The 24,468-nt window shown below is 39.3% G+C and overlaps 1 protein-coding gene across 4 annotated transcripts in view; it reads left to right on the plus strand.

Moving 5' to 3' along the window:
- Positions 1-24,468, plus strand: part of HOOK3 (hook microtubule tethering protein 3) — a 92,983-nt gene that overhangs the window by 7,135 nt on the left and 61,380 nt on the right. For all 4 annotated transcript variants that reach the window (XM_062017500.1, XM_062017499.1, XM_062017502.1 and 1 more), the window contains exons 2-3: positions 5,482-5,567; positions 19,212-19,284. In XM_062017500.1, the coding sequence (XP_061873484.1) occupies positions 5,482-5,567; positions 19,212-19,284 (159 nt within the window). The remainder of the gene's footprint in view (positions 1-5,481; positions 5,568-19,211; positions 19,285-24,468) is intronic.

A 24,468-nucleotide genomic window follows, 5' to 3' on the forward strand; every position in this document is an offset into this window, starting at 1 on the left:
GCAGCTTGATTCATGGTGATTCCTGTCTTTCTTAAGGAAACATAGAATTTGGTCAGCCTCTGAAAAATCTTGTTCTGCATACCTACACTGTCTCCATGAAATTCAGGAAGATGTTTGCTGACATAGAAATCCTGGAAATGGAGAAGACTTGAACTGCAAGATATGCTAAATTTAGTGGTGTGCTATACACCTCTGTTACCAGTTCTAGAATCTTCTAAGCCTGAAATTTTCTGGCCTTACTGCCAGTTCTCTGTGAATCCCGTCTTTTAGCTAGTCTTTCTTTACTTTTTTTTTTGTCCTGTAAAAAGACTTTGTTTCTATACTGAGCATAAAGTTTGTGCAGATGCTATTTCAGTAGAACTTAGTGCTCATAGATTTGTCTTCTGTGCTCTTGGGGAAGAGTTCTTTATTCCACCTATCAATAGAGACAGTACTTCTCATCAAAGTTATAGCTGGAAGAGGATGGAGTTGTGGGCTTTAAATAGGGTTTTTTAATGTATTTTGCAAGGGGAAAGCTGTCATCTGTTCACTTTTTTAAAAAAGTAATATTATAAATATGTATAAATTTGGACTACTAATATACAAAGTCTTTCTGACTAACCAGTAGCCAAGAAGTGAATGAACTTTGCTTTGCCTTATGTTGCCAAGTAGAAGCTATGCCTTACTGCCTGTCCTTTATCTTAGTATGGATCAATTTGGGCACGTTTGCCTGGTGCTCTTCAGGTTTCTAATAGCCTAGCAGTCTTCAGGATAAAAAGAGTTTAGTTCTTATGTTCATTGAACACTGTTCTGCTATTTGTATTTTAACACCTACTTTTAGAGAACAGTTCCAATATCTTCCTTTGGTGAAACCTTATGCATCCCAGTTCTATGGGTTGTATTATCATCTAGGCTTCTATCAATCAAAGAATGCTGAAGACGGAAGATACCTTACACTTCCTATGTTTACTGTGACATCACTTTAGTTCTGTTATTGTTTTCAACTCTAGATGGTAGAGATGTAAATTTTTTGCACTCAGTGGTGGAGTGGGCATGTATGTATCCTGTAAATGTGACTATTGAGTTATTGTTGCACTTATTAATAGCTTGTGTTTTGAGAGAAGAAGAGAAAGCATTAGTGGTAACTAATATTTTTGTAAAAAACATGATTAAGTTGTTGAAAGCTTGGAAAGAACTGTTGGTTTATGGTGCTGTGTAAGGCCTTCTGTTATGTATCGTGTTTTCATTTTGTCTTCATCACAAATATTCTTTTTCATCAGCTAACATATCTAACTTTGAACAAAAGCCAGGAATACATTGATTTTCTCCCCAGGATGTCTTCTCATGGATGTGTCTGAAATGGTTAAACCAAACACCATTCTGTTAATTGTGTCGTAATAATGTGTCACACTTCAGCAGCAATTTAGTGGCAGTACCAGGATAGCAGTAACTGTTTTGTGCCATCACAGCTCTCTTGCCTCGTAGTCCTTTAGTAAAGTAAGCTTTAGTCAAGATATTTCTTCTACCTTCTACACTTTGGAAAACTTAAACTATGAATTAAATATGTTGACTTAAACCTTTCATGGCTTTGACCTGTTCAGGTATTTGGAGTCAAACACAGTACTTATAAAATGGGAAGAAAATTAATAATAAAAACCCCAAAACATTCAGCCCATTCTTCCTGGAAGAATCCTCAGCCTGGCCAGCAGTATAAAGACCTTTCCATTTAGTTGTTTGGTTAATTGAGTGCCTAACAGTACAGCTAGATTGCAAAGTAACTTGAGTTTTTAGTAAGGAAATTCTAGCAACCTAAAAATCAGTGAAGACATTGGGAAATTCACAGAATCACAGAAGAGTTGGAAGGGACCTCAAAAGATGATCTAATCCAACCCCCCTGCTAGAGCAGGACCACCTAGAGTAGGTCACACAGGAACTCATCCAGGTGGGTTTTGAATGTCTTCAGAGAAGACTTGACTGTTGCTTGTCGGAGAGCTTAGATCGGATTTGTTTCAGCAGTCTACTGCTGTCTTGGGGAGCATGAAAAGTGAGCTTAATGCTTAGCTGTACAAGCAGAAGATAGCAGTGATGTTAACTGGGAGGAGAAGAGTGGGTGAAGAATCATTAAAATTGTCCAGAAGTACAGAATCTGGTTGTAAGACAGGAATCCAGTTTTCATTATGATAGATCTGTCTCAAACAAGAATTTTGTATCTGAGGAAGAACAGTTTTCTTTATCACATAATTAACTTGCCATCCTGAAACAAATTAATGGTCTGGTTTCCTTCAGTCATTGAAGCTAAGTGAGACTGATTTTAGTGGGTTTCTTGTAGCTCTCATAGGTAATATTGGGTGAATATATGAGAACAGAAGTGTCCAACTCTCCTTAATCTTCTCTACCAGTTTACTCTTTCAAATGTTCTTTATAATGGCTTGAGTAGTGATTCATGTCCAACTCGGTGAGGCTGGTTCCCTTCTTTTCTTACTCCTTGTTGCCACTTCTCCCTGTCTTAGTTGTGTGATCTGTTTCTACTGTGGTGATATAGTACTGTTCCAGGCTTTACATGGCAAGTAGTTGCAGGCTTGCTTGTAGACAATTTCAAAACATGTAGGGAAATAATGGGTAAATAATTGTAGAGGATCACTTATAGGTTGAGGAGTACTTTTGCTTTGATAAATAAATAACTGGAAGCTGGGAAATACCTTCAGTTGTATTTATAGAGAAGGTAACCATACAGTGTTTTATATGCTAAGAAGCTCTAATAGAGATTTCAGGTCTTATTGCAAAAGAATACATAAGAGGTCTGTTATGCAACTGCACCAGCAATAAAAGCCAAGCTGTATTTGTAATCAATGTGTAATGAGCAGATCTTTCTTTAACTCCTAGTGTTGAGAGGGGAAAGGTGCTGGAGAGTTTTTTCTGTCTTTGAGGTAGAAGAAGATTGGGTATTTTTTGGTGTCTTTTTAGGTTTTTCGTTTGGTTAGTGTTTTTTGTTGTAGGTTTGGGTTTTTTCCCCCTCTGGCTTCCTGGGATCCTGATCACAACTTTTATCCTGATCTTTAGCTGCCATCTTTGATAACTATTTGTCACTGACCTTCATATAAAAACTATTTTCCATTAAATACATTTCTGCCTCCTGTCCCTTGTAGCTAACAGACCCTTGCTAGTCATGTCTGTAATTCAAAACTGTAACTTAGATTTTCTGAGGTTGTGACTTCCTGAAGCAAATGTTTAGTCCACAGTGATATCCTTCTTTGCATTCAGTCACCTGCTACTCCTTATTTTGAGGTTTGTATAAAAATTGACAACTCATGCTCAAGGCTGTGTGAATCAGAGGTCTGGATTAATACCTAATAAAATGAAATAACCCTTTTCTCTCATGTGGCAGTTGATGGAAGGTGCGAATGCCTCCTAGGACTAGTGATTGAGGCAAGTGGTTGGTGTTTTTTTGCCCTTTTTTTCTCAGACTCTTGTCTGATAGAGTCATGGAATAATTTAGGTTGGAGGAGACATTTAAAGGTCTTCTAGTCCAACCCCCTGCAATGAGCTGGGACATCTTTAACTAAATCAGGTTGCTCGGAGCCTTGTCTAACCTGACCGTGACTATTTCCAGGGATAGAGCATCTACCACCTCTCTGGGCAACCTGTTTTTTATTTACAAGAAGCACCATTTGTATAAGCAGTAGTAAAGGCTAAGAAAGCCCACAAGAGAGCTTGTAACTTCAGGCTACATAAATGTTAAACAAATCAACCTTTTTTTTTTTTTTCCCCTGAATGTAAAGTACCACCATCTACACTTCAGTAGTACTTGAAACACTTATGCTGGTCCCACCATTTCCCCAAAAATGCTCTATAGATATGTATCTTACAATAAAAGAAAATTCATTTATCAGTGAAAAATTCTATAGGTCCTTTTTTGAGAAGACCCTTAAAAAAAACAATGTACAATTCAAAGTGTCCAAATTCTTTTTAGTACCTTTGGAATGTTACATTAAAAACTTTTGCAATGCCATTTAACATTACTTTGAGAACAATCATTTGGGTGGATGTTACTTTCCTTTTTTTCTGGAAGAAATAAAATCCCTAGCACTCAGTTAGGAAAACAATGTCCAAAAACCAAAAAATGAGCTCTTGGAGTATGATTGCTGAGCAAGTTCCACAGTGACTGACAAAGATTATTGAACGACGACTATGTTCCAAAAGTACAAGAACAAGTTACTGCATGGCAGACAAAACAGACAGAACTGACTTCTAAAACTCAGAGTCAGATTTTCCTATAGCTTGGTCTGAGCTACCCAGCAAACGCATCTCCTGACTTCTCCAGAGAATCAAGAAGCCATCACAGATTACCGAGACAATAGTCTCACATGAAAAACACCACATACCAGGATATAAAATCAAACTACTATTTAACGAGAAAAATGAATTTATGCACAGTCTTTGAATTGTGGCAATACTGTTGAAGAAATACAGAGACAATTCTGAGTCTGAACCGACAAATCTGGAAATGCATTAAAGTGAAAATGATTTTTTTCTAGCAAAACAGTTGTCATGATATTTTGTCTGCTTATGCTTGAAGGTATAATATAAAGATAACATTCTCGAGCATAGACAATTCAAACTTGTTTCTAATAGCTTTAAATAACAAGTGTTTCTAATTTGGCTATTATGGCAAAATTATTTAAATTTTTAAGAACTACTACTATTATGAATTTTCAAAAACAGATGAAGTGAAATGCTCTTTTCAAATAAGCAATGCCAACATTAAGGAGGTCTTCAAACAGACTGCAAACTAATCAGATTTTTTAAAATTAATTTTCTATCTTGGTATCCTCGGTATCTATCCTTGACTAAATGAAAGTGTTCATAGGAGGTACCACTACAATGATGGAAGAAGAAGGATTGTTAAGCCTACTTCCATGACACAGAAAAACAAGATGCATACTCTCTGCTGTTTTGTAACTTATTTTATCATCATACTACCCCAATACTTTAGAAACTAGAAAAGGTCAAAACTGTCATTAATGTTCAAGGAACCAGTCTGAACTCTTTTTTTGTCTCCACAGCCACACATGCAAGATTGCCATTGAGCAAGATTGCCATTAGGCAGGTACCCTCCGAATAAGATGCCTTTGAAACTATTTTCACAAAACTCGTTTACATACTTTAAAAATAATGCTAATTTAAAGTAAACGACTAAATTAATTAGATAGCAGAAAGTCTCTTTTCCACACCAAAAGAAGAAAGAAGATAAGAGTTTTGGCTTCTGGATTTGTGCATTTGCTGATATGATAGGAGACAGGTTTCCTCCTACCTACCTTTCCTCTTGCTAGCCTGGATGAGTGAAAATCGGGTTGATGAATAGAAGCCGTACAGAAGCTATATGTATTGATGAGTGATTTTGTGTTGCTGCTGCATTTTCCGTTTGGTAGCATTTTTTTTTTCCCTTTTGAGAATCCTGTGGCATTAAAGTAAAAGAATATAATCTTTTCCTTTCTCCCACAGATACAGACGTTTCACGTTGAGGCACCATGCCAGACCGTGGAAGATTTAACGAGTGGGGTTGTGATGGCCCAGGTTCTTCAAAAAATGTAAGAATTTGTTTGTTTAACTAAACACAGTAGTATTACCTATAGTTTTTTTCTGTTAAAAATTATTTAGTTCAGACTTGGCTAGTATGCTATAAGGATGTGGACTTTCCTCTGCTTAAACAGTACTTTTATCTGGAACCTCTAAGTGTTAATGAGATCCTCCCTCAGTCTTCTGTAGTCTAAACAGCCCCAGGTTCTGCAGCCTTTCCAATCCCCTGATCATCTTGGTGGCCCTGTGCTGGTCTCTCACTAGAAGTTCCCTTGAAGTTCTAAGTTCCAAGAAGTTCCTCTTTAGCTGGGGAGCCCAGAACTGGACACAGGATTGCAGATGAAGCCTCATCAGGGCGGAGGAGAGGGGATAGGGAACCTCCTTCGACCTGCTGGACAAACTCCTCTTGATGCATCCCAGAATGCCATTGGCCTCTTAGAATCATAGAACAATAGAATGGTAGGGGTTGGAAGGGACCTTTAGAAATCATCTAGTCCAACCCCCCTGCAGAAGCAGGTTCACCTAGATCAGGTCGCATAGGAACATGTCCAGGTGGGTCTTGGAGATTTTCAAGGAAGGAGACTCCACAACCCCTCTGGACAGCCTGTGTCACTGCTCCATGACCCTCACAGTGAAATAGATTTTTCTTATGTTTAAGTGGAACTTTTTCTGTTCCAGCTTTATCCCATTACCCCCTGTCCTGTTGCTAGATACAATAGAAAAAAGGGATGTCCCAACCTCCTGACATTCACCATTCAGATATTTGTAAATGTTAATAAGATCTTCCCTCAGCCTCCTTTTTTCTAGACTAAACAGTCCCAGTTCCCGCAGCCTTTCCTCGTGTGAAAGATGTTCCAGTCCCCTGATATCTTAGTGGCCCTGTGCTGGACTCTCTCCAGAAATTCTCTGTCCCTATTGAGCTGAGAAGCCCAGAACTGGACACAGGACTCCAAATGAGGCCTCACCAGGGCAGAGTAGATGGGGAACAGAACCTCCCTTGACCTGCTGGCCACACTCTTCCTGATGCATCCCAGGATGCCATTGGCCTTCTTGATCCCAAGGACACATTGCCGGCTCATATTTAGTTTGTTATCAACCAGGACTCCCAGATCTCTCTCTGCAGAGCTGCTCTTCAGCAGTACGTCCCTCAGTCTGTACTGGTGCATGGGATTGTTCCTTCCCAGATGCAGCACTCTGCACTTGTTCTTGTTGAACCTCATGAGTTTCCTCTCTGCCCAACTCTCAAGTAGGTCGAGATCCCACTGAATGGCAGCACAGCCTTCTGGGGAACCAGCTAGTCCTCCCAGTTTGGTGTCATCAGCCAAGTTGCTGAGAGTACACTCCAACCCTGCACTCTGTCATTCAGCCAGCTCTTGGTCCACCTCACTGTCCACTCATCCAAGCCACGCTGCTTGAGCTTTCTGATGAGGATGTAATGGGAGACAGTGTCAAAAGCCTTGCTGAAGTCAAGGTAGATGACATCCACTGCTCTCCCCTCATCTAGCCAGCTGGTTATGCACTCATAGAAGGCTATCAGGTTGGTCAAACAGGATTTTCCCTTGGTGAATCCATGTTGACTTCTTGGTCATGAGGGTACATTGCTGGCTCATGTTTAGTTTGCTCTCTGCCATTGCTCTCAGGCCTCTGTCCACAGAGCTGCTCTCCAGTGGGTCAATCCCCAGCCTGTACAGGTGCTTGGGGTTGTTCCTTTTGAGATGCAGGACTCTAGATTTGCCATTGTTGAACCTCATGAGGTTCCTCTCTGCCCAACTCTCAAGCCGGTCGAGATCCCGTTGAATGGCAGCACAACCTTCTGGTGAATCAGCCAGTCCTCCCAATTTGGTGTCATCAGCGAATTTGCTGAGGGTACACTCTGTCCCCTCATCCAGGTCGTTGATGGAGATGTTGAATAAGACTGACCCCAGAACCAAGCCCTGTGGAACCCCACTGGCCACAGACCTCCAACTCCAATATGAGGATACTGTTGGAGATAGTGTCAAAAGTCTTGATGAAGTCAAAGTAGATGACTTGAGTGTAGTGGTGCTTGGTTTCTTGGCTAAACCACAACACTGAACAGGTACAAAATAGTTTTAAGCAGCTTTCTGTTAGAGTTCTTCTGGCTTGCATCAAAAAATCGGAGAGTAGTTGATGTTGAAAGGCACTTCTGGAGTGCTTAATTCAACCTGCCTGCTCAAAGCGGAGTTTGCTAGAGAAAGTTGACTCAAGATTTATGTCCAGTCAGATTCTGAGTATATGGAAAAGTTGAGACTCCACAGCCGCTCTGGGTTACTTACTCCAATATTCAATTGCCCTTGCAGTTTAAAAACAAATTAAAACAAAACTCACAAACAAAAGCTGGGAGTGTTTTTAAATGTTCCGATGGAAATACTCGTCTTTCAGTTTGTGCCCACTGTCTCTTGTCTGTTCATTGGACAGATAAGATCCTACCGAGCTCTCTCTTCTTGAGGCTAAACAGGCACAGCTCACTCAGTCTCACTTTGTATGACTTATGTTCCAGTTTGCTAATCATCTTATTTGCCCTTTGTTGAGCTTCCTTGTGTGTCCACGTCTCTCTCATACTGAGGGACCAGGACACAGCATTTCATGTGTGGCCTCACCAGAGCTCAGTATTACTTTCCTCGGCCTGCTGGCAGTGCTTTTCTCAGTGTGTTGCTGGAATGCGTTTAGCTTGGTTTCTACCAAGCTGCTCTCTGCAGAGCTGCTTTCTAATCATCTGGCCTGCATCATATACTGATGCGTGGGGTTTGCCCTTAGCTTTGGTCAAATGCATGAGGTTCCTGTCAGCCCATATCTCCAGCCGATTGAGATCCTTCCAAATGACATTACAGCTGCTGGGTGTATCAAACACTCATTCCAGTTTTGTGTTACCTGAAAACTTGTACTCTATTCCATCATCCATGTCACTTAATATTAAAGACACTTAATAGTATTGACTCCTTGGGTGTGCTACTTGTGGACTGGCCACCAGGACTTGATGCTGCTGCTCATAACAGGCCATGGTTGTATCAGTTTGTTCTTGATGCTGCTTATAACAGGCCATGACTGTATCAGTTTGTCCTTGATGATATTACCCTGATGATGAGATCAGTTGCAAGCATCTATAATCATCTGTATTGGTCTGCCTCATCATCCAGACCTACAGCTGGCTCATCATCAATCCCAAGGCAGAGCTCATGCATTCTGACTACCCTCTCACGTGAAGGGCATCTCCCTGTCACTGTTCTCCAAGCTTGTTCTTCCTAAAGAACCTGTATTTGTGGCAGCAACCTTGTCATGTGAGCCATCCTAACCACGTCTTTAGGATTCCAGTGAGACTTGTAACTACACACAGAGCTCTATCTCCTCCTGTTTTTCTCCACACTTACAGCATTACTGCGCAGACACTTCATGTATACAACTGGTGTTGCTAATTCACAAGAACGAGAGCTTTCCCTCTCAGTGTTTTTCTATAGGCCTTTCCTTATTTTTGTGTACATGCTTGTGGTGGTCCTGCTTCATCTACATTTTATTGACTATGAGGGATCTCTTGTTTGCATTGTCATACATTCTTTGCTGGCCAACAGGAGTCCACTACTTTGTCACTTGATGTTTTGTTCTATTTTCATTCTTCTGTTGTTTCTTGTTTAAAACTGCTCTCACCAGATTAGTGAGCCTGTTGGTGAAGATGCTTCTGCCCACCATAGACAGGTGGATCCCATCTCTTCCAAGCAGTCTTTGATTCTCAAAGAAGTTCTGTGGCCTTAGAAGCTAAAACTCTACTGCCAACACCAGTTCACAGATGATCGTTGACCTGTAGGATCTGTCTTCTTCTAAAGCCATCCCTGCAAACTAGTTTGACTGGTGAGAACTTCATGTGGGCCTTGACCATAGCTTCCAGAGCCATGTAATCACTCTTCATACTTTGCAGATCCCCCTAGATAGTGCACAGATGGAAGAGCGGAAGGTCTAGTAGTCTGAGGGCTTCACAAGCTTTGTCGATCTTTCAGCAATGCCATGAATTCAAGCCCATAGTAAGCAGCCACACTTAGATTGTGAGTCACTCAGAAGATGAGATCCTTCATGCTTTGTTAATGCTCGTCACTTTCCTCTTGTACTGCTGTGTGGCTTGAGTTTACTGAACACAGATGATTTGACAGAGCTCCTAGTGCCTTCACTGTTATGAGGGCACTGAATCTGTTCTGTAGTTAAAAATAATAAGGTGGAGCAGGAGCCTTCCTTCCTACTAGTAAAAGAAAGCTTCCATTTCATGGGAAAAGGAAGAAAGAAGAAATCTTGTAAAATATTTCAAAGGAAACAATTTCTTACATGAGGGAAGTTAGGATCTGGAGTGTAGAATCCTAAAGGCTAGAAGTAGAGAACAGTCTTTTCCAACCTGAAACTTGAAAAAAGTGGTTAATTCTGCAAAATCTCTACACATAATTTCACCTTCTGTGAGGAAGATGAGGTATCTAAGGATTATACAATCTTTATTTATTTTTGCATCAAACTAATTTTTTTCAGGTAATATCAGCAGTCCTCTTGCTTCGGAGTGATTGAAGCAGTCTTTCTACTGGTTTAGTGAATTTTTCTGGTACCACTTAGGTTGACACAACACCATCTACCAAGTAGAAATGGATTTTCCAACTCAGTATTTAAATCAGCTCTTTAAGTTTTCTGAAGTCTGAATATCAAGGTTCTGAGCATTTAGAAAAAAAAATGTAATAGTGACATATTTAATGTATTTATCTGTTTGGAACTTCTGTAGTCTTCCATAGGGTAGAGATTCCACGTAACTTAATGACGGGCCAACAGTTGATAACTGTATATATTCTTGATGGACTAGTTAAAAAACTAACCAGAATTTACGTCTAAAACTTAATATATCTTGATACAAACCAAAATGAAACTTCAGTGTCAAAGGCCCCTCAGTAACCTTACTGTTAAACCTGATACTACCATGACTTGAAAGTGTGCTTCTCCCTGCTTCAGTGCTAAGAAAGAAAAGCTGTTCTAAGCTGTACAATAGAAATACTGCATTTCTGTTGCATGATTTTGAAATACTTGCTTTAGCAATTGCCATGCTGAGACTGAATGCAGGAATTGTGTTGTTACCCAGTTTATATATGTAAAGAATCATAGAATGGTAGGGTTGGAAGGGATGTTTAGAGATCATCTAGTCCAACCCCCCTACTCAAGCAGGTCCACCTAGATAAGGTTACGTAGAAACATGTTCAGGTGGGTCTTGAAGACCTCCAAGGAAGGAGACTCCACAGCCCCTCTGGGCACCCTGTTCCACTGCTCCATCACCCTCCCAGTGAAAGATTTTTTTCTTATGTTTAAGTGGAACTTTTTCTGTTCCAGCTTTATCTCATTACCCCTTGGCCTGTTGCTAGATACAACAGAAAAAAAGGATGTCCCAACCTGACACCCACTATTTAGATAATTGTAAATGTTAATAAGATCTCCCTTCAGTCTCATCTTCTCCAGACTAAACAGCCCCAGTCCCGCAGCCTTTCCTCATGTGAAAGACCAGCTAAATAATTTAAAGCTCATTCTCTCTGCTCTGGGTAATAATTTGAACCTGACAAATTTAGTATTTATCTGTCTTATGTTCTGCTAGTTGTACTTCAAATTTACCAGTGTGCATACTTGAGCAATGAATACATTGATTCTCATGTAGAGATTTGGTAATAATATTTCTGTCATGCATGTTACTTGAAGTTTGGCTTTCAATGCAGCTGCTTTCCATTTAGGGTTCTTCATCAATGTATTTTCTTTGAGGCCATTCATACAAATAGGTTAATGACATAAAGGTGGAAGGAGAGAATTCTAACAACTTTTGGGTGCATCAGACTTTTACTACGGTAAATTAATAGCTGAAAGAGCAGATTAGTATATCCACTAAGAATTTAAAACAAAGAGAGTTTAAATGAATGAAGAAAGTGTAATCAATGAAGAACTCAAATGAGGCAGCGCATTGATGAAAACTGAAAGATGTTTGGATGATCCAGTGATCTATGTATATTTTCATAGGAAAACATTAAGGCTTAAATGTCTGAATTCTTGATTTTTTTTCTATGTCCATTGATACTTTCAAGGGCAGGAAATAGTGGAAACAAGATGAAATTCAGATAGTAGCATTTGATAAGGAACAGTTTCAAAGAGATCCCTAGCTGATTTGGAGAAATAGTTGATTTAGATACACAGCAAATTTGCACAGCTGCAGGATTTGGTGTCAGTGAAAGAAAAAAAGAAGGATATTTCTTATTCATTGACTAAGCTGTGTCTTGTATTAAGTGTTCAAAAGGAGCCAGCAGTTCCTTCCATTGTTCTCAATTTTTTTGTACGTTTCTCAATATTTTTTGCAATCCTTTTTTAAGTAAGGGATCTTTGTCAGATATAACAACTCATGTAGCATAGTTTTTCTGTAATAAAACTGTTAGAAGAGGCTGTGAGAAGAAAAGAGTACAGAGGGGATTACTGCTACCTTCAGAAAGTTTTTCACTGATGTGGTATAAAATGGCAGGAATGTGTGCTATGTAACCAAGCATGAACATTTTGCTTACCGATTCAGTTCATAATAAATATCCTGAGGGATGCTTCCTTTCTTTAGATCATAAACCTTTATCTAAATTTCAAGTTAAATGAATGCAATTGGATGTAATTCTCTAGTGTTAAATATGTGATCTCAGAGGAAGAAATTCAGACTGTGGTTTACTTTTTGTTTGTTTATTTGTTTTATTCTGCAGGATTCATTATTCAATTGTGTTCAGATGTAAAGGTCACTAGTCCTTTTGACTGGAATTAGTATGAAATACAGTAAGATAAGATGTCTGTACACAGTCAGTGTTATTTTACGGTGCTGTACTCCAGGAGGATGAACTGTGTGAGGAGACTGTATAAAGTCATGTAACTTATGTTTAGAGCAGATGGAAGTGCCTTAGCTTGCTTTTGTATTGCATCCTCTCTTCATGGTTTTTTTGTACCCTTTATTCACGTAACTCATGTTTTCACTGTCTGTTTGTATCTCTAGAACAACACAATTCCCTGTTCTGTACTACAACTTTAAATTTTCCTTTCATCTCATTCTGTTTAGTACCAGATGTCCTTGTTTTTAATTTTGTCATTGTCATGATTTGACGAGAGAGCCATTTCTGGTAAGGGGGAGGGGTCTGTAAAGATGGCTCCTGTAAGAAGTTGTTAAAAACTCTCCCCAGCTCTGAGCCAGACCCACTTCTGGGGCTGAGCCAATTAGACGCCTTCATGGTCATTTTTTAAGAAGAAGCTGGAAGTGGAGGGTTCTTCCTATTCCTTCCTTCTGTCCTTCTTTTTCGGCTGGTGGTGGTGCAAGCAGTAGGAAGAAGGAGAGAAGCAACCATGTGGACTCCCAAGGTCAGTGAGGAAAGAGAGGAAGAAGTGTGCTGGAGCAGAGACTCCCCTGCATCCTGCAGAGAGGAGTGGTGAAGCAGTGATTTGTTTGCACTTTGTTAAAGACCCCGAGTCAGGGGCAGTGACTCATTTTGCTAAAGACCCCGCAGCAGGGGCAGTGACTCACTTCGTTAAACACCCAGCATCAGGAGCAGTGATTCTCTCCATTAAAGGCGCTGTGACTATGGCTGGAGGAGGCTATGCCCTGTGGGAGGGACACAATGTTCGCAGAAGCTGTAGCTCTGGGGAAGAACCCGTGCTACAGAAGCTCGTTAAAATTATGGCCAGAAGAGGCCCTGTCCTGTGGGAGGGACCCTCTATCTGCAGAAGCTGCAACTGTGGGGAATAACCCAGACCAGAGGTATTCATTAAGGACTGTGTCCCATGTGAAGGACCTTATATTGGCAGAAGCCACAGTGACTGGGAAGAACTCACAACAGAGAAGTTTAAGGACTGTGTCCTGTGGGAGGGATCCGGTATTGGAGCAGGGAAGAATGTAAAGAGTTGTCTTCATCTGAGAAGAGAAAAGCGGCAGAGCCCATCTGTGAGAGACTGACCACATTCCCCATTCCCTGCCCCCCTGAGCTGTTGAGTGGGAGGAGGTAGAGATATTGGGAGCAGTGAGCTGAGCCCAGGAATAAAGGAGGGATGGGGGAGGGAGATCTTAAAGTGCTGGTTGTAATTTTCTTGATCATCCTGGTCCCTTTATTGCTTTTTGTTCTGTTTCTTGTAGAATAAACTTTCCTACTTTCCTCTCAAGTCAAGTGCTGGAGTCTGTTTTACCCAGAACTGTAATTGGCAGCAAGCCTTCCCTGCCCTTGTCTCAATCCACAGCAACCTTGCTTATCTTTTTCTTCCTATTTCACTAGTGCCTCTGCCATTCTAATGAGGGTGGGGGTGAACGGGAGACACGAAGTGAGAGACTGTCGTGGTGCTTCTTTACTGGCTGGGCCAAACCACAACAATCATACTGGCCTTGGTAAATGTTAAGAGATGGTATATATTTTCATTTGTCATCTCTGCATTGTGCCCCATTTAATGAATTATTTATGTATTATTTTATACATTGCAGCATACTGCATATGTTTTGACATATGAAGAACACAAAAGCCATGCTTTTGTGTATCACTGGGGAAGGGAAATTTTTGTAAACAGACATTTCTTAAAGCAGCTTACTGTACCAATGTTAAAATGAGTAATAATCATGTGTTATGCTACACACTCTGTGGGTTGATTTTCTTCAGAAGAGTATTTCTGTCTCTTGGCATCTATGATGTGGAGAGATGATTGCTTAAATAAAGGGAAATTTGCATACAAAATAAGGTGGAGATGTTATAAATGAGCATTGCTGAAAACAATGTCACATGAAATGATACAGCATTAATAACAGCATAATTATGTATCTTGTGCCCTGAAGAAAAGTCCTGATTAACTGCAATACTGTTCAGATAATGTATCAACTGATATACAAAGCTCTTTATAAGCCTGGAAGGTTATCCAGTGCAAAAGATTGTCCAAGTTTGGATCTAGGCCTAGGACTTACTGAATTCAAAATGCTTACTTCCAACAAGTCATCTCGTGGTAATTATGATGCTCCAGTCAGTTTTCTGCTGGCCTTGTTTAGTATAGTGCCTCTTTGAACTGAGCTAGTACGTTTTGTAATCACGGCTGCTCAGTTCTCAACTGCACATTTTCATATTTGCTTAGATGCATTTTTGAATGATATAAGAAATCCTTCTTAGTTACATGGACTGAGGGCATTAAAAAACTTTTGACAGTTTTTTAGATTCAGCAGAGAGAGATGTGTTTGCAGCAAAGGCTGTGAATGACTTAATGCCTGGAAGCCAATTTTAAAAAGTATTTGTAGAAAGTTTGATGGAAATTTTTTTTCAGTTTCCCACTTTATTTCTATTGTTTTGATGTAGAGAGAAAGTATTACTGATACTTCTAATTCTAAAGCTTAATGAGACTTCCAAGGACAGAAATTAAATTATAACAGGATCCTAGGAAAGATTCTTGAGGTTTTTTATGGATGAGAAAGGATGGTAATTCTAGATTTGCTTGATGTTGATACCCAACATGTTGCTTTTCTGCTTGTTGTATTCTTGTCAAAGTGCTTTTCACCATATGCCTCTAGTTAATTTGTAATCTGTGTGAAGATGCCATAAAGAGAATTGTGGGTAGTATTGTGACCACTGTTATATGTGGAAGATTTTCAAATGGATTGCTTATCAGCTGCTGGACCCTTGCATTTTTCCATGGGTTTTGCATACCTAAACATTAAACCCAAATTATCTGTGGGAGTGGTCTATAACCCTGAGTTTAGGTGTAATTCTCAGGGACCTTCCTTTTTATATGTCTGATGACATACAAAGGCATAAGTAGCAAAGACTTCAGTGAAGGTCCGTTGCTAGTTCATGTGTTACATTTTTTACAGTAATAGCTGAAAAAAACTGCTTAGTTGCTACTGAAATACAGACTTCCAGAGTGGAATCTGTTGGAGATGCCGCTGAAATCTTGTGGCTCTTCCTCAGCTCATGCCTTTACTGTAGAAAATTAGGTATGCAATATTAGCCATTCAGCCAATTCACATATAGTTCTGCTTTTAGGCAGTTTTTTATGCTTATGCATATTGTTTCTTAAAGTGATTATTTACAGTGAAAATTGTAAGACAAGAATTGTTATGCTCAAGACCAGGTTGGGTGGTGCTTTGAGCAACCTGGTCTAATGGAAGATGTCCTTGCCTATGGTAGAGGGGCTTGGAAGTAGATGTTCTTTAAAGTCCCTTCCGATGCAAACCATTCGAATTCCATAATTCTAAGGCACTGCAGCCTAGAAGCAGAGGAAGATGTTAGTGACCAAGTGCAATTCTTAAAATGGTAAGATACAGTCCTTAAGAAAGTCCCACTGGTCTTTATTGCTGGTGAAACACAGATAGTTAGGTGTACCTGCTTTCTCACTCTTAATATTTGTTGTTCTGTTGTAAACAAGACTCACTTTTCTTTTAGCAATTCCCTGAAGATTCACCTGAAAGGTACTAGGGTGCTTTTTGAACTTCACACTGCAAATGGAATTGAATGGGGCTATGTGAGATTTGAACTTTTTTTTCCTGTTACCATCCACATAGTTTTGTTGTGATTGAGTGTAAGTTAGCCAAATTCAGATTTTTTCAAGGATAGCCGTTTGTTTCATGTAAAAATGAGTGTAAGCCTTCTTCATCTGTAATAGGTCTTGTATATATTAAAATCCATTTTGTTCTTAGGTTTATCTGTCTTCTGGAGGCAGAAATGCCATTTGAAAGCTAGTTGAAAATATCTATTTCAAAACCAGATGAAACTCTGGATAAGACATTTCTTTTTCCATATCATAGTTTAAGGTTCTATCATCTGTGCTAGAATTGCACTGTTTTTAAATAGGAGTAATTTTTAGTCAACAACTTAACTAGTAATTAAAGCTGTTATTCCAGCTATATGTTTGTGTATGTCATGTCAGAGGAAAGGAAATATGCTGTAATCTTCACAGGAATCTGTAGCAATTGGAATGTGTCAGCAGAGAAACATTCCTGTTTCTGATCTCCATTGCTGTATGTTGTATTGCTGTTGCTTGCAGACCTTGTTGTATTGTGAAGGAGATGTGGAGAAAATGGAATACAGGAGATACTGTGCATCAGGTACAAAATGTCGCTACAAAGTCTGTGCCCTGACATCATATATGGTATAGATATTTACAAATATCTAAATGGTGGATGTCAGGAGGTTGGGGCATCCCTTTTTTCTGTTGTAGCTAGCAACAGGAGTAGGGGTAATGTTATGAAGCTGGAACACAAAAAGTTCCATTTAAATATAAGAAAAAACTCTTTTACTGTGAGGATGAGGGAGCAGTGGCACAGGCTGCTCAAGGGGTTGTGGAGTCTCCTTCCTTGGAGGTCTTCAAGACCCACCTGGACATGTTCCTATGGGACCTGATCTAGGTTGACTTCCTTCTGCAGAGGAGTTGGATTAGATGATCTCTAAAGGTCCCTTACAACCGTACCATTCTATGATTCTATGATAGATATCATTTGAATCTCCAGACACGCTGTTGTTCTGAGCTTTTGAGAAAAGATCTCATGGCAACCTGCCCATAAAAAAAGAGTTTGGTCCAGAACCCTTCTATCTGTAGAGGACACAGCAGGAAATCTACTACTCAGTGGCATGAAAATCTAACCTGGCCTACCACACTGACTCTTCAGAGCTTTATGCTTAGAAAAAAATAAAAGTAGTTTTGGTTTTTTTTTTTTTCCTGACTACATTAACTTCATATGTTGAATGAAATATGAGGTTCTCCTTAGATTATGTTTACCTATTCCTTTAAAAACACTTGCTTCCAGTGCATTTTTTCTCCTTAGTTCTGATCATAGCATTTTCAAAGTTCTGTGTGATACAAGGATTATTTGACCTAAGTGAGCAGTAGAATATTGTCTGGTTTAGCTAGGAGCAGCTTTTGGCTTAGTAACACGGGGAGCGGGTTGCAGTGAAGACCCGGTAAAGAGTTTGCGGACTCTCCCCCGGCTCCTGGGTTCAGACCCACCTCCGGCCCGGCTGGGCCAATCTGGCGCCTCTGCGATCACTATTTAGGTGACGGGAATTCGGGATGCGAGGCAGGAGGTGTAAGAGTGACACAAGATGGAGGCGACCACGCGGACCTTTCAGCCAGAGGAGGAGGAAGGAAGGAGAAGCGATAGACCAGAGACCCTTCTGCAAACTGTGGCGAGAACGCAAGCTGTGCCCCTGCAACCTATGGAGACCCATGGCAGGACCGAGAGTTACCAGCAGCTCCATGTGAGTGAGCCCGGACGGGCGAGGGACTGTGTGGGGAGACGGCCATGGCCCAGGCCTTGTTGGAGAGCCTGCGGGCCGCAGAGCAGCCCCACACGAGAGGCAGAGAGGAGCTGCAGCCTTTGGGATAAATGCACGTCGGAGCAGCCCGTGCAGGTCTGCCGTGTGTGTGAGTTACCCCACGGACTTGCAGGGAGGACTGGTGTGGAGTTCACCCGTCCTGAGGAGGGACAAACGGCAGAAGCTATCGGGAACAGACTAACTGAAACCCCCACTGCCTGCCCCCCCGAACCGTTCAGGGGGGGACAAGGTAAAAACACCGGGATCAGGGCTCTGAGCCCGAGAAGAGGGGAGGTGTGGCAAGAAGGTGTTCTTAAAAAGGCTGTTTGGACTCTTCATTGATGTATTACTCTGTGTTGTTTCATTTTGGTTATGTTGTGGGTTTTTTGGGGGTATGTTTTAGTTGATGTTGCATTAAATTGTTTCTCTGTTTTCTTCCCCAAACCGAGTGGCCTGGTCTGTTTTGTCCTGAACCTTAAGCGGCAATTAAGCCCTCCCTGCCCTTGAGCAATTCTCAGCCTCTTCGGTACTGGAGGCTAATTGTGGTCTTTGTTCCCTGATGGGCCTAAACCAGGACAAATATGTTAGTCTTTTAGATGATCTTGAACTTGGGAGCAAGAGAGTCTTGAGAATTGTCAAGCATCTTATGGAACGTGCTTGTGATGAAAAGGAAGATAGGGAAGAAGTTTATAAAAATAGAAGTACTCTTTTCAAGCAATAGATGTTCTTTATTCATTGCCTCATCAAAAATGGCAGAAGATAGAAAAAACTTTATGGAAGTGTATTCACAAAAAAGGCTTGTCTAGGGTTATGATGAGATTTGCAAAAACTGATAGTGTTTGGTAGATGAAATAATAATAGAGTTCTCAGTAATAAATAATTTCAGTGATACCTTTTAACTCTTCTTACTGTATAAAGACAACAAAAATATTGTTCAGTCTTAAGCCTCTCATTTAGAAGCTCGATAGTTAGCAGTGCTTGTCAGTAGGGATCTACAGAATGTGCAAAAATGATAACTTTTGTAACACTTTCAAGCAATGCAAGCAAATACTGTGTTTAGAGGAAGAAGAACTTAGAGGGGAAAACTGGCAAAATGCGTTCCAAGTACACCAGTGTCCTGGAAAGCTTTAGCTGCACATGGCACACAAGGGAAACTGTGCTGTTAAAGTGGGATGCAATGCGTTAGAACACTGAGTGGTAACAGGATTCTAAACTACTATATGCATGCCATGTGTCAGAAGTGAACGTAGTCATTTAAATAACCTCAGCCTGAGACAGAGGCCTAATCACTAAGGTATCCTCCCAGTTTCTGTAACCTGTTTTTAATGAATCTATTTTTTTGTGTTTCAGAGATCCAGCTTACTTTGATGAAAATTGGCTGAACAGGATCAAAACAGAAGTAGGAGATAATTGGAGGCTTAAGGTATTTGACTTTGCTTGTCTGAAAATCTATATTTCAGTTCTTAATGCAATGTTGTAGCTAAATGTTTACATATTCCTAGCTAAAGACCTTGCCTTACAGTACAATAATTTTTATTATATTTGTTTATGTTCTTATAGTCCTGCACAGTTTAATGAAGAAAACATTTTGAGATCGTAATTAGTTCCAGTAATTTAAAAGAATATTACAATAAAATTTGTGCATCAGGTAGATCTCTGTTTTTCAAATATTGAATGAAAGGATATTCTAAAATGTAAAGTATGAAAGTAGCATCAGAAAGAAAGAGTTCTGAGAAGCAGCTGAATAAAAATAGCAGAATAAAAAGCTATTTAAATAAAAATGGTGAAGTGTTGCTTGCTTTTACTTTGCAGCTCTGCACAACTAATGAGCTTCAGGAGAGGAAGTAATATTTTTTCTGTTGTTTATACTCAGCATGTTTTTTAACCACAGTCTATTTGCTGGGTTATTTGTATCACTTGATGTTCTAGTATTTTCTCTGCAGACCTTAAGGCTCCGGGATTTCCAATGCTACAGCTGAGAAATGTTTTGGTTTATAAAACCTGAAGAATGTAGTTTCATATGCAGATGTTAGTGTAGTTTCTGACCAAGTTTTTTCAGAGAATGGTATATTTACCTTTCTGAATTACCATTTCCAGACTGACTACTTGGGGAAATAAAATAGTGATGATTGGTCTGCTAGTTCATTCCCTAAGAAACCATTTTGTTCTGGCCATCAAAAAGCCTTCTGAGCATCTGGAGAAAGGGTGTAACTGTGAAGTGCTCTATTATGTATAGGCTTATCAGCATCGCAGAATGAGTATGAGAGAAACACAGATAAGTGCAAGGATGGAGTGTGCTGCTGCTGTTCTGTGTGTTTTGACTTGGCCAGCAGACCTATCTATCAGTATGGTCTCTTCTGACTGGCCAACTGTGTACAAGTCTGGAGTGCTTTAGAGTGTTTTGTCTACCAGGGCTGCCAGCAAAACTCTGGGTACATTGATAAGGATATATTGACTAGCTGCTAAATAAAAGACATGACCCTAAAAAAGTTTTGTTAAATCTGTCGTTTTTAAAGCAGTTAATTTAAATGAACTTTTCAAAGCAGCATTTGGAATTGGAACTGAACAGCTGGATATTGATGTTGTTTCTAAGGAATATTGAAGTACTGGATGTTAAATTTGGAAAACAACAAATTTGAGAGCTGTTTATTATAATAATATTTCAGCTGATTGAAAGTGGAGGGGCAGCAGCTCTCACATGGAACTTGAGGAATACATTTTTTTCCCTGTCTCCCACCAATTTGGTAGATTCTAAGTCTTAGCGGGTATGAATAATAAAAAACCAAAAAGCCGAACAGTGTAGTGACTACCTTATCTGATAGAGGTTGGAAGAACATCAGGTAAAATTTCAGTTTCTTGCTGATGTCATTCCTTCTTGATTTTACCATATCCATGTAAATAAGACCTAAATAATTTGTTGCTTAAAATAAATGTATACTCCAAATTTCTGTGTACATTTTTTTTTCTCAACTGCATCATTTTCAATGATAATTACTAAAGGCACAAATGTGATATTTTAATTCTTACTTTATAACCAGGAAAGTAATCCTATACTTTGCCAACTGTTCTTTTTCTTTATATGTGAGTAAGCGCTATTAGTATCTGGGTTGCCTATCAGTCAGTCTGTCATTTATAGTCTGGTTTGTAGAAACACTTTCAGTCTGTGCATTTATGTTTGTGACTTGATTAAAAATGCAGGCAGCATACTTCCACATGGCTCAGTGATGTAGATTTCCCTTCATATTTTAAGAACCATGAGAAATCATAGTTGGATTATCTCAGTACCTCATAAGTAATGATAATGAATTACATGAATAATAATGAATTATATTCATGTTCCTAAACACAGTTGTTCTTTGCCTTGGATATAATATGGTGTTAAGAGCCACCAATTGTACAAACTCTCAGTATTGCAAACCACATAAAGGAGCTTGTTTAGTAGGGTGGGTAAGTTACAAAACCAAACCAAAGTGTAATGTGTAGGTAGTTCTATTTTCTGAAACAGTGGTCAGGAGCTAAACACTGCAATATAGACAGTTTAAAATGTGTACACATTAGTATTTCATGCTGAAAAAGACATTTTGAAGATAGAAGAGCCTGTATTAAAAATAGAAAACAGAAAAATAATCAGGATTGAAATATTTCTATTGCCAAAATTTTGCTGGATTTAAATTCCTTAATCAAGAAACAAGAATGGTTCAATGTCAATTCATACAGGAATATCAGTAACAGAAATCTAACCAGTTGATTTGATGCACACATATCAGTTTTGGCAATTACAGCATACATTGTTGACTTGTATGAGAGATAGCATAAATCTGACCCTCTTGAGTTTTTTCTCCTTTCCATTTGTTTTAGTTGTACCATGCTTGGGAAAGGAAGGAAATGCATTGTTCAGCTTGATTCCTGACTTTTATTTCTGGACTTTTCACTTTGGCATTTGGACTACACCATCAGTTTAAAGTACACCTTTATTGATGTTTATAATAGTAAGCTGTGTTAGTGACATTACTGAGTAGGACATTCAAACAGTAGGAACCACTAGATTTTCTGCAGCTAGTACAGTGTGAATGTGTTGTGTTTGATACAACCTTGCCAAATGGAATAAACAGTGAAATTAGAGCACAAACTTCTAAATGGTATAATCTAAGTAAACAGATGTCATTTCTGAGAATTAATTTTGATTCTCTCAGTAATACAGTTATATTTGCTCTGAATTCTTCTGCCATACAAGACGGGTTGACTGGTTGAATAATGAAAACTAGTTTTCAGTGTACAGTACGATTTTTCTGTTGAAAGGAACTTTCTCATTCCTTTGCAAGAGAAGAGAGTCCTTACTAATGAGCAGCCTTTCAGATTTTTTTTCTTAATAGAGTGGGAGCTTGTTGTGATTTTCTTTTTTTTTACTGAAAGAAGCAGAGTTTATAGGTGTATTTTAAGCCAGCATACATTTCCGTCAAAAATATAATTAGCAACTGATTTTTTAAATCCTGATTTGATATACTCTTTATTCCCAAGTCAATAATATCTCCAAATATAGATTTAATGTGGGAATACTGTGTTCAGAGGCACATTTCCCTTTTTAATTAATTCTTTGTCATTTCATAGAATCATAGAATGGTAGAGGTTGGAAGGGACCTTTAGAGATCATCTAGTCCAACCCCCCTGTTCAATCAGGTTCACCTAGATCAGGTTGCAAAGGAACCTGTCCAGGCGGGTCTTGACCTCCAAGGAAGGAGACTCCACAACCCCTCTGGGCAGCCTGTGCCACTGCTACATCACCCTCCCAGTGAAATAGGGTTTTTTTTATATTTAAGTGGAACTTTTTATATTCCAGCTTCATCCCATTACCCCTTGTCCTGTTGCTAGCTACTGTAGAAAAAAAGGGATGTCCCAACCTTCTGACACCCACCATTTAGATATTTGTAAATGTTAATCAGATCTCCCTCAGCCTCCTTTTTTCTAGACTAAACAGTCCCAGTTCCCGCAGCACGTCTGTATCCTTTTTGGTTTTTTTTTTTTTTTCCAGAAAAAAGTTGGAGAGGATTAACACCCAAAGCTCGTGGTATAACCTCTCTCTGTGCTCCATTTATAGTCAATGAAGAGACAGGCTCCTGCAGAATGCAGTTTAGAGCAGAAGCCAAATGTATGGGAAGGATACATGCACACTCTTCCTACCCACTACTTTTTAAGTGCATCTGGGAAGAACTTGTGCCTTAATCTGAAGCTGATCAGTTAACAATTATCTCACCACTTGCAGGGGTAGTCTTGCAACACTTGCAGAGGTTATATGATTCTTAATTATAACTTGTTAAGGGAAATAGGTCTGTGCATAATTACCCTGGAAAGATACTGTTGGACAGAATTTCAGAACATTGGATTTCCATTCAAACACTTCAGGACCTGAAATGTACAAGGATGCATCAATTTACACAGAGTCTTTAGTACAAAGGGTATTTTGGTCATACATGAGAGAAGGATAAATGTGAAATTGGGGACTGACTTTTATTATATTAGACAGGAAACAAGAGGTTAGATAATCCGTGCCTCCTTTTTGTCAGCAGTTTGGAACCTGTAAGTAAATAGTAATTAAATAAAAATAGAGAGTTCATGTGACAGGCAAGGGGGGAGGTGAAGAAGAAAAAAACTGCAAACATGGTACAGTGTTGCCAGATCATGTGTTACCTTCAGTCACCTAAGACACATAGTCTCTGTTTTCATTCCAGTTTTATCAGGTTAATGCTGTGTAGTAAGTCTCAGGTTCATAGTGAACAGTGTACTATACTACAGCCAAGATGTCTGTAAACTGAGAGGTTAATGATCATTTAACATCAGGAACATCCACACAGCTCTGCTATGGATATTAGTGAAATTTAGGTGTTCAAAGAATTGATAACATGCAGGTTGCCTTTGTGGATGCGTTAGTTCAGAGCCAATGTACTCATCTTGGTAATTCAAGATGGAAGAAGTAAAAGAGGAAATTACAGATGCAAAAGAGACTGAAAATTAATAGAAGTTAATAATATAAATAATTAATAATGCATTTATTTTGAGTTACAACGGTGTTTGAAGTGGAATAAAGCATAATTGTTACTATTTAATTTTTTTTTTTCAATAAGTTTCATGTCTTTTCCAGTAGAGGTATGAGTGCAGGGAATGGATGTGAAATGAGTTAGGAGGGTAGTGTATGTGCTTTTTCTGGAAAAGGAGGGAATCAGGTTGCTGATGCGTGACCTTGGACTAATTTCCCAAGGATGATACAGCACTTTATAGTCATGGTTGATATTGGAAATTCTGTCTTGTATGTTCTATTATTGCATGATTTAATGGTTTTCATTAACTAGTAATAGTTAGATTTTTTTTCCCACATGCTTAAGAGAAGAAAGAAATTCTAAACAACCATTAGCTACTGTGATTAAGAATTCTGATGTAGTTAGTTGTCTTTAACACTTTCTTGTGCTGTTGTTCATTTTCATTCATCTCTGTTTGAAGTCTTTCTTTTAAGAACATATACTATGATCTCACAAATGTTGGAGTCTCAAAGCATAAAATGTGGTAGTTTCCCCATGATGATTCTCTGCAAGTGTCCCTACAATGATTCTCTGTC

Source organism: Colius striatus, chromosome Z (assembly GCF_028858725.1).
Source record: "Colius striatus isolate bColStr4 chromosome Z, bColStr4.1.hap1, whole genome shotgun sequence".
Lineage (NCBI taxonomy): Eukaryota > Metazoa > Chordata > Aves > Coliiformes > Coliidae > Colius > Colius striatus.